Source organism: Nannospalax galili, unplaced genomic scaffold (assembly GCF_000622305.1).
Source record: "Nannospalax galili isolate Female #2095 unplaced genomic scaffold, S.galili_v1.0 scaffold111, whole genome shotgun sequence".
NCBI classification, from domain to species: Eukaryota; Metazoa; Chordata; class Mammalia; order Rodentia; family Spalacidae; genus Nannospalax; species Nannospalax galili.
Window position 1 is genome coordinate 90,862 of NW_008330487.1, and position 11,340 is coordinate 102,201.

Genomic DNA, 11,340 nt, shown 5'->3' on the forward strand with positions numbered 1-11,340 from the left:
AGAAAAATTTAAAAAAAAAAAAAAATCACCTTTAGGAACAAGATCTAAAGATTTGAGGAGAAATTATATTGGGGTTTTACCTTAGAAGTCTATGATAAGACCAGGCATGGTGGTGCACACCTTTTGGGAGGCAGAGGCAAGAAGATCTCTGTGAGTTCAAGGCCAGCCTGGTCTACATAGTGAGTTCCAGACCAGCTAGGGCTACAGGAAGACCCTGTCTCAAAACAACAACAACAAAAAAGAAACAGAAAAAGAAGTTTGTAATAAGAACACCATAATGGGGCTGGTGAGATGGCTCAGCAGTTAAGAGCATGTGCTGCTCTTACAGGGGATCTCAGTCAGTTCCTAATACCCACATTGGGCAGTTCCTAATACCCACATATGGGCAGCTCACAACTGACTATAACTGAGCTCCAGAGGATCCAACACCTTCTTCTGGCCATGAGGGCACCCACATTCTTTTGCACATACCCCACACACAGAAACACTCCAACATAATTAAAAAATTAAAATCTTTTAAAAAAAAAAAAAAAGGTGGGCATGGTGGTGCACCCCCAGCACTCAGAGGCAGAGGACAGAGGCAGGAAGATCTCTGTGAGTTCTAGGCCCAGCCAGGTCTACATAGTGAATTCTAGGCCAGCTGGGGCTACAGGCAGACCCTGTCTCAAAAGTCCCCTCATCACCCCCGCCACAAAAAAATGCAGATGACAACATCTCCAGTAAGATATTCTCCCTATGGCGGTCATAGCTGGTTCCTCCCAACCAGTCATTCTCTTCTCTTTCTTTGGAACAGATCCCAATTTGGTTAGGTGTTGATGCACCCAGCCCTAGGGATCAAATCACGAAATACAGTTCTGGTAATCTTATCCATTTAAACTAGAAAATGGCTGGAAGGTGACAAATGATCAAAAGACAGAAAAGGAATTCTGCTGGAAAGCTTCTAGAAAGGGTTTTTCCTCTGTAATAAAAAGGAGGGAAGGGCTGGGATGTAGCTCAGTTGGTAGAGAGCTTGCCTAGCATGCACAGTACCCTGGGTTCAATCCCCAGCACCATAGAAATTGGGTGCAATGCACACGCCTACAATCTTAACACTTGCGAAGTAGAGCCAAAAGGATATCCAAAGTTCAAGGTCATCCCATGCTGGATAGTGAGTTACAGGCCAGGCTGGGATACATGAGACCCTGTATCCAAAAATACAGACAGACGAACAAACAAAAGAGAACAAAAAGCAAGGAAGCTTGATCCCTGAAAACATATTTATTCCCAGGTAACCATCACATAAAAAAATAGAAAGCTTGGGGCTGGAAGAGATGGCTCAGGGGTTAAGAACACTGACTGTTCTTGCAGAAGACCCAGGTTCGAATCCCAGCACCCACATGGCAGCTAACAACTGTGCATAACTCCAATTTTAGGGGATCCGACAGCCTCTTCTGTCCTCCACGGGCATCGCATGACACAGGTGCACTCACCTAATATGCAGGCAATACACATGTACACATAAAATTAAAAAAAAAAAAGAAAAGAAAGAAAGCTCTATGTGCCTAGGTCTGTCAGTTTCCCTCCTTGCTTCTCTAGGTGTCTACACCAGCTCTGAAGACACAACATAGCCATCTGGAAGAGAAGACTCATCCCTTTCAGACCGAAATGGTGAGGATGCTGCTGTTGTTAGGTCACTGAAGCCGTGAATGCAGTGTTAATAGCACACTTTTATGCCATGAGGTGACATGTCCAGAGCCCTTGTCATTTGAACTTCTGCAATAATCTCACAACAAGCACTGCCATTTCTATTGCTGGCTTTATTTATTTTTATTTATTTATTTATTTTTTGGTCTTTTTGAGACAGGGTCTCCCTGTAGCCTCAGGTGGCCTGGAACTCACTATGTAGACCAGGCTGGCCTTGACTCACAAGGATCCGCCTGCCTCTGCCTCCCAAGTGCTGGGACTACAGGCGTGCGCCACCACGCCTGGCTATTTTATTTATTTTTTAATATTTTCTTATTTTTATTTTATGTGTATGAGTGTATTGCCTGCATGTATGTGAGTGCACCCGTGTCGTGCAATGCCACGGAGGTCAGAAGAGGGCTTCAGATTCCCCTGGAACTGGAGTTAAGGACAGTTCGTAGCTGCCATGTGGGTGCTGGGAATCGAACCCGGGTCCTCTGCAAGAGCAGTCAGTGCTCTTAGCTGCTGAGCCATCTCTCCAGCCCCTATTTTTTTTTTTTAATTTTTAATTTTTTTGTTTTTTTGAGATAGGGTCTCCCTGTAACCCCAGCTGGCCTGGAACTCACTATGTAGACCAGGCTGGCATTGAACGCACAGAGATCCACTTGCCTCTGCCCCCCAAGTGCTGGGACTACAGGCATGCGCCACCACGCCTGGCTTATTATTTTTATTTTATGTGTATGCGTGTATTGCCTGCGTGTAGGTAAGTGCACCCATGTGCCACAAGGCCCACGGAAGTCAAAAGAGGTTGTCAGATTCCTTGGGACTGGAGTTATGGGCAGTTGTTAGCTGACATGTGGGCGCTGGGATTCGAACCTGGGTCTTCTGCAAGAACAACTAGTGTTCTTAAACGCTGAGCCATTTCTCCAGCCCTTCAGCCCCTACTTTTTTTTTTTTTGGTCTTTTTGAGACAGGGTCTCCCTGTAGCCCCATCTGTCCTGGAACTCACTATTTAGACCAGGCTGGGCTTGAACTCACAGAGATCTGCCTGCCTCTGCCTCTTGAGTGCTAGGATTAAAGGCGTGAGCCACCACGCCCAGCTTGGCCCCTATTTTTTTAACTACATTTTATTCATGTATCTACTTTCTGTGTGTGTGCACAACAGGACGAGTGTGGAGGTCAGAAGACAACTTTCCAGACTTTGTTCACTCCTTCCATTATGTAGGTCCCAGAGATGAAGCTCAGGTCTTTAGCCTTGGTGATGGCAAGTGCCTTTACCCACTGAGCCATCTTGCCCATCCTGCTCTTGCCATGTCTAAAATGCACGCTTGAAAAGCTGGGAATATAGCTCAGTGGTAGAGCACTGGCCTAGCATGTACAAGGCCCTGGGTTCAACTCTTCACTTTAAAATAAAATAAAAGAGCCGGTTGTGGTGGTGCACGCCTTTAATCCCAGCACTCAGGTGGCAGAGGCATGCGGATCTCTGTGAGTTGGAGGCCAGTGTGGTCTTCACACTGAGTTCCAGGCCAGCTGGGGCTATAGGGAAACCCTGTCTCAAAAAGACCAAAAAAATAAATAAATAAAAGAGGCAGAGGCAGGCGGGGGTCTCTGTGAGTTCAAGGCCAACTTGGTCTACATAGCAAGTTCCAGGCCAGCTGGGACTACTGGAGACCCTGCCTCAATAAAACAAAAAAACAAACAAACAAAAAAGAATAAAAGGGCTGGGGCTACAGTTCAGTTGATTCAATGCTTGCCTCCTATAGAGGAAGCCCTGGGTTTAATCCCCAGTACTATATAAACTGGACATAGTGGTACATACCTATAATCTTAGTATTTGGGAGGTAGAGGCAAGAGAACCAGTTCAATATCATCTTCCACTACACACTAAGTTGGAAGCCAGCTTGGGATATAAGAGACCCTATCACAAATAAATAAAATAAAATAAAATAAAATAAATAAATAAGCCAGGCATGAAAGTAAGTACCTATAATCTGAGCAACTGGGAAGCTAGGACAGTAGCAAGACTGCCACAGCCTGAGGTCAGTATGGGCTACTGCACAGCAAGATCCAATCTCAAAACATCAAAACAAGCCATGCGTGGTGGCGCATGCCTTTAGTCCCAGCACTCAGGAGGCAGAGGCAGGCAGATCTCTGTGACTTCAAGGCCAGCCTGGTCTATATAATGAGTTCCAGGACAGCTGGGGCTACAGGGAGACCCTGTCTCAAAAAGACCAAAAAAAAATCAAAACAAAAACAAAAAGAACACAAAAAGCAAAAGAAAACAAAAACCCTCCATTTTTGTTACTCACCTCTAGAGGAGGTTAAACTAAGAACCACTGGACCAAACTTAGTCCACAGATATACTGGTACATTTTGCTTATATATGCATTAAAAAATAAAAACAAATCTGGAAATTATAGTTCAAGGTAGAGCTCTCTCCTAGCATGTGTGAGGCTCTGAGTTTCTTCCCAGCACCACCAAAAACCAAAGGCAGAAAAACCTTAAAGACCTTGGGCCAACAATTTAAGCCTCAAAGATATTATATAATATGAATTTCCCATTTTTCTTTAAAAATGGGAAACTCTGACAAAAATCAGTAAACTTGCAATTCCAGCATTCAAGGGCGAGCCAAAGGGGTAAGTTCCAAGGTCAAAGCTATACAGCTAGTTGGAGGCACATCTGAGATACACAAGACCTTGTGTCCAAAAAGTCTATACTCTTTCTCTTTTTTCCCTTTTTGTTTTTTTGAGACAAGGTTTTAAACACTCTAGTCCAGGTTTGCCTGGAACCCTTTATGTAGCCCAGGACAGCCTGAAAGCACAGCGATCCACCTGCCTCAACATCCCAAGTGCTGATATTACAAGTATGTGTCACTATGCTCAGCTGACGGTGAACTTGCTCACTGAATGACTTAATTCTCTCCAACACCACATGATTTTTCACTTCTGCCTTTGTGCCGGTGTTGAAGCCTTGACCTGGAACACCAGTCCCTTTCTGAACTCCAGGATATCATGTGGCCAAGCTGGCTTTGAACTATGTTGCTGAGAATGGCCTTCCATTCCCAATCATCCTACCTCCACTTCCCACCTGCTAGGATTACAGGCTTCTATTACAATGCTTGGCTCTCCATTCAATTTTTTTTTTTTTTTTTTTTTTTTTTTGGAGACAGGGTCTCCCTATAGCCCCAGCTGTCCTGGAACTCACTATGTAGACCAAGAGCCCCTGACCCATTTTCTGACCATTCGTTTTGTTTGTTTGTTTGTTTTTGAGACAGGGCCTGGAACTATGTAGACCAGGCTGGCCCTGAACTCACAGAGATCGCCTATCTCTGCCTCCCAAGTGCTGGGATTAAAGGTGTGCACCACCATGCCCCCCCACCCCCAGCTCAGGACCAAACCCAGGGCCTCAGAGCCTTGTGCTTGGCTCTACCACTGAGCTCAATCCCCAAGTCCTGCATTCAATCTTTAAATCCTGCCTAGTCATTACCTCTAGGAAACTTTCCACTGCTGCCCTTTCCTTACTCCTCAGCTCTCTGTCCTGTGCACTCCTTCATTGTTATACACGTGGGCACTGTAATATACTTTGTTTACATGTGGTTCTCAACACTAAACTTAAAAAATAGAATCTCCACCTGCCAAAAGACAGTCAGGGAGTCAATGAGCAGTTGAGAAAGTGCAATAGAGTATGTGGAACCAGAACTGATGGGGCAGCAGGGGCAGCACTCCAGTAACTCACATAGATTTCCATTTTTCGGTAGAGACCATAGTTGAGCAGCAAGTTGTGAGTCATTCGAATTCGGTGAGGCTTCATTGGGTGGCCTTGTCCATAATAGTAATTCCCAACATCCCCTAAAGAAGAGAGGAAGCTTTAGTGACAGTAAAACACACACTCCCAGAACCCAGCAAACTCCCAGGAAAAACTATGGCTCATTTCTAGTTTCCAAGATTCTTTCCCCACCTTAAAGAAGAGCAATTCCAAAGGAGGGGTGGGGGAGGCAGACCTGGCAGGCCAGCTTTTAAAGGTAAGTCCTGCCTTTTCTCCCCTTGAAATGCATCTAAATGCTTAGATAGCAGGGAGTCATTCAAAACCAGCAGGCAGTGAGGTAACTCATCTCAAGGCACCTCCAAGGAATTCCTTTCCCATAAAAGAAATTAACCACTACTATTTAGAATTGTATGTCAGTTTGCTTCTTACACACTGCGATTCTTTATGATGTCAAAACATATTCACCCACATCCTGCTGGATCATCACAGCAGCATCATACAATAGGTAGACAGGAGTAGTATACTCATTTTATAGATAAAAACAAACCTCTATTGCTGCTTGCTTTATAACTACAGGAATAGCCTTCTAATAGTTCCTGTGCCTTTGACTCAAACTGTCTACTACACTGTCACCAACCAGAGTTATTTTCCTAATGCAGAGCTCTAATAACATAACTCCTTGCTCAAAAAACATTTCTTTTTTTTTTAGACAAGATCTCACTCTGTAGCCTCAGCTGGCCTGGAACTCTATGTAGACCAGGCTGGCCTTGAACTCTCAGAGACATAGCTGTCTGCCTCTACATCTGCCTCCAAGTGCTGGGATTAAAAGCATGCACCACCATACACAACCCCAATTTTTTAATTTTTTTTTTTTTTTTTTTTGGTCTTTTTGAGACAGGGTCTCCCTGTAGCCCCAGCTGGCCTGGAACTCACTGTGTAGTCCAGGCTGGTCTTGAACTCACAGAGATCCCCTGCCTCTGCCTCCAGAGGGCTGGGATTAAAGGCGTGCACCACCACACCCAGTTTAAATATTTTTTTTGAGACAGTGTTTCACCTTCTAACCCAGGCTGTCCTCAAATTCACAATCCCCCTGCTTCAGCTTCCTGAAAGCTGGGATTGTAGACTTATATACTACTATACCTATCCTAGAATATTTTCTGAACTGCACGCTAAAAAGCCCAGCTCAGGGTCTAATTTTTTTTTTTTTCTTTTTTTGAGACAAGGTCTCCCTATAGTCCCAGCTAGCCTGGAACTTCCTATGTAGATCAGGCTGGCCACAATCTCACAGAGAAATCCATCTGCCTCTGCCTCCTAAGTGCTGAGCAAGTCCACCTAAACTTTTTACAGATCAAAATAAATGATCTTGGTGGCACACACCTGTAAGCCCAGCACTTGGGAAGCAGAGGCAGAGGCAGGCGATTCTCTGAGATCAAGGCCAGCCTAGTATACACAAGGAGTTATAGGATACACAGGATACATAGTAAGACCCGGTCTCAAAAAAAAAAAAAAAAAGGAAAAAGTGAACCGTCTTTTCCTCTAAAAGAAATTTGTGGGGGCTGGAGAGATGGCTCAGCATTTAAGAGCACTGTCTGCTCTTGCAAAAACCCAGGGTTTGAATCCCTGCACACACGTCAGCTAACAACCTTCCATAACTCCAGTTCGAGGGGATCTGATACCCCCTTCTGGCCTCTGTGGGCACTGCATGACACAGGTGCACTTATATACATACAGGCATAACACTCACACACATAAAATAAAAATAATTAAAAAAAGAAATTTGTGCTGGGTGTGGTGGCACACGCCTTTAATCCCAGCACTTGGGAGGCAGAGGCAGGTGGACCTCTGTGAGTTCAAGGCCAGGCTGGTCTACATAGTGCGATCAAGGCCAGCTGGGGCTACGGGGAGACCCTGTCTCAAAAAAAAAAAAAAAAGAAATTTGTATATGGCACTTCATCTTGCTTTGTATTTTAAATATTTTATTATTTTTATTTTATGTGTATGAATGTATTGCCTGCATGTATGAGTGCACCCGTGTCGTGCAATGCCATGGAGGTCAGAAGAGGCAGAAGAGGGCTTCAGATGCCCCTGGAACTGGAGTTAAGGATGGTTTGTAGCTGCCATGTGGTTGCTGGGAATTGAACCCAGGTCCTCTGCAAAAGCAGTCAGTACTCTTAACCGCTGAGCCATCTCTCCAGCCTCAGCTTTATATTTTAAATATTTACATATTCATTTATACCATAAGACTGGTACAAAACTGAAGGCAAAGACTATATGCTATGTACATTATGGGGCTCAATAAACATACAATGAATTAAATTGACTCAGGGAAACAAAGTACCTACCTAAGCTCACACAGCTAAGACTGGTCTGGAAGTCAACTCTTCTGACTCCAAATCTAATATACAAAAAGCTACATTAGGCCTCCCAACGCAATCATAGTACCTTAGAGGGCAGTAAGAGCAAGGACTGGAGAGAACGCTTAGGGGTTTAAGAGCACTTATTACTCCCGCAGAGGACCCAGGTTCAATTCCCAGCATCCACATGGCAGTTCACCACCTCTATGGCAGTTCCAGGATATCTGACCTCTTCTGGCCTCCACAGGCACTACATATAATGCAGGCAAAACATTCTTACACATAAACAAACCTTTTTCTAAAAAAGGAGAGAACTGGAGAGGTGGTTCAGTAGTTAGGAGCACTGGCTGCTCTTACAGAGGACCTGGATTTGGTTCCCAGTAACCACATGGCAGCTAAAGCTGTCCTTAAGTCTACCTGGTCTCTTCTAGAACCACCATCACTAGTAGTGACTTTACTCAATCTTCAACTTCTTTTGGCTATTTTATTTAATACTTTTAATATACTGAACTCTTTTTTAAAAAAATATTTTATTATTTTTATTTTATGTGTACAAGTGTATTGCCTGCATGTATGTGAGTGCACCCATGTCGTGCAATGCCGCGGAGGTCAGAAGAGCGCTTCGGATTCCCTTGGAACTGGAGTTAAGGATGGTTTGTAGCCACCATGTGGGTACTGGGACTCAAACCTGGGTCCTCTGCAAGAGCAGTCAGTGCTCTTAACAGCTGAGCCATCTCTCCAGTCCCTATACTGAGCTCTTAGCTATTATATTTCTCCTTTATCAATAACCCTGTCTTTTCCTCACACAAGCTTCCCTTTAAAAAAGTTTTCAACCTAAAGCTGGTCACAGTGACCGACCGATGCCTGTAAAGGTCCAGGACTTGGGAGACTGAAATCAGATTAGAGCTTGAAGTCAACCAGGGGTACAGAGAAGACCCTGCTTCTCTCTCTCTCTCTCTCTCTCTCTCTCTCTCTCTCTCTCTCTCGCACACACACGCGAGGGTTTTTTTTTCTTTTTTTTTGGTCTTTTTGAGACAGGGTCTCCCTGCAGCCCCAGCTGGCCTGAACTCACTATGTAGACCAGGCTGGCCCTGAACTCAGAGACCCGCCTGCCTCTGCCTCCCAAGTGCTAGGATTAAAGGTGTGCACCACCACACCCAGCAAAAATTTTTTTTTTAGTTTAAAAAGATTTTATTTTTTATGAGGCTGGCAAGATGGCTCAGTGGTTAAAAGCACTGGCTGGCCGGGCATGGTGGCACAGGCCTGTAGTCCCAGCACTTCGGAGGCAGAGGCAGGTGGATCTCTGTGAGTTCAGGGCCAGCCTGGTCTACACAGTGAGTTCCAGGCCAGCTGGGGCTACAGGGAGACCCTGTTTAAAAAAAAAAAAAAAAGCCCTGGCTGTTCTTGAAGAGGACCCAATTTGATTCCCAGTATCCACCTTGCAGCCAACAACCACCCATAACTCCAATTCCAGGGGATCTGGCCTCCATGGGCAACTGCACACATAGATGCACCACATACATGCAGGCAAAACACACATACACGCGTGTGTGTGTCTATTCTTTAACTGTGTATGGCTCCAGGTGAAGCCAGAAAAGGGTGTTAGATCCCCTGGAGTTGCAGTTACAGCAGTTATAAGCTACCTAATGTGGGTGGTGGAAGCTGAACTTGAGTCCTCTACAAGAGCAGTATGTGCTCCTAAATCACAAGCCATCCCTCCGGCCTTTAATCAACAAACATTTATTAAATGCCTACCAGAAGCTATTCCACATCTTAGGGACTGAAGATACAGAGACAAAGACTTCTAAATGGCTCATTATCTATAAGAAACAAGACCAAGGCTGGGCGTGGTGGCTCACACCTTTAGTCCCAGCACTCAGGTGGCAGAGGCAGGTGGATCTCTGAATTCAAGGCCAGCCTGGTCTACACAGTGATGAGTTCACACCAGCTGGGGCTACAGGGAGACCCTGCCTCAAAAAAAAGAAAGATACAAGACCAACCAGGCATGGTGGCTAAGGCACTAGGGGAGATTTGGAGAAGAGTGTTGCCAAGAGTTCAAGGCCAGTCTGGGGAATGAGCATGAGGGCCTTTAGCCTTTTCCCTAGGCCAAATCTTCAGAATTTCAACCTAGATCCTCTTTTCTCTCACTCTACACAAACTTCCTAAATTATTACATCATCAGTCAGGTGTGGTGGTGCAAGCCTTTAATCCCACCACTCAGGAGGCAGAGGCAGGTAATCTCTGTGAGTTCAAGGCCAGCCTGGTCTACATAGCTAGTTCTAGGCCAGCTGGGAAAAAAGACAAAAAAAAAGTCTGTTTTAGCAGGTTGCATCTTTCCCTTTGCATCAGGGGAGCAGCATTTAACAACAAGCAACTACAGGCCTTACTCTTAGATAGGGGGTGGGGGAGGACACAGAGAGGGGTGGGGAGGGAGTGGAGGAGTGGCCAGTCCCATAGGACTCTCATCCCACCCCACCCCCCAAAAAAAACTGCCAGGGTGTTGACCTGTGCCTTTAATCCCAGCCCTTGGAGCAAAAGGCAAGCAGATCTCTTGTGAGATCAAGGCCAGCCTGGTCTACATAGCAAGTTCCAGGCCAGCTGAGGATACAGGGAGACCCTGCCTCAAGAAACCAAAAACAAAGTATAGAGCCTGAGCTGGGCTTTGAAAAGATATTCCAAGCTGAGTATAGGCATAAACATAAACCCAGCACTCAGGAAGCTGGGACAGGAGGGATCATGAGTTTAAGGCCAGCCTGGGCTACATAGTGATGCCCTGTCTCAAAATACATTTAAAAAGTATGGCTGGGACCAGGTGTCCCAGCACTCGGGAGGCATAGGCAGGCAGATCTCTGTGAGTTCAAGGCCAGCCTGCCAGCTGTGGCTACAGGGAGACCCTGTCTCAAAAAGACCAGAAAAAAAAAAAAAAGTATGGCTGTAGGGACTGAAGAGATGGCTCATCAGTTAAAACCACGGCTGTTGCAGAGCACCTGGGTTCAGGTCCCAGCACGCACTGGCTAACCACCATCTCTAAACTCCAGTTCCAAGGGCTCCAACGCCCTCTTCTGACCACTGCGGGCATTGCTCGACAAGGGTGCACTTACATACATGTAGGCAAAACACTCATACACATAAAATTAGTATCTAAAAATAAAGTATTTTTAAAAGTATGGCTGGGTATGGTAGCAACCGCCTCTAATCCCATCAGTGGGGAGACAGAGGCATCTCTTTGCGCTGAAGGCCAACCTGGTCTATACAGCCGAATTCCAAGTCACCCAGGGCTACATAGTGAGATCATCTCATCTCCCCCAAAAAAACGGGGGACGGGGGGAATCAGTGAAAGACCTTTGTATTCTCTGCAAGAAAAGCTATACAGGCAAAACGTCTCCATGGCCTCCTGCCCCCACCCTCCAGGAGTCTCACTCCAACTTCAGGTCGGACAGCCTCAGCCACTCCCCCAAGACTGCCCCAGGCTGGCCCTTCCTTCCACGACCACCCCTCTCGGCCTCGACCTCCTTCTCCTCAACCTGGCCCCGCGGCCCCGACTCCCCCCTCCGCCCCT

At 45.8% G+C, this 11,340-nt stretch overlaps 1 protein-coding gene across 1 annotated transcript in view; it reads right to left on the bottom strand.

Moving 5' to 3' along the window:
• The window catches only part of Hdac1 (histone deacetylase 1), a 38,626-nt gene that overhangs the window by 27,034 nt on the left and 252 nt on the right, over positions 1 to 11,340 (bottom strand). The window contains exon 2 of the mRNA XM_008847957.3: positions 5,398 to 5,510. Coding sequence (XP_008846179.1) covers positions 5,398 to 5,510 — 113 coding nt within the window. The remainder of the gene's footprint in view (positions 1 to 5,397; positions 5,511 to 11,340) is intronic.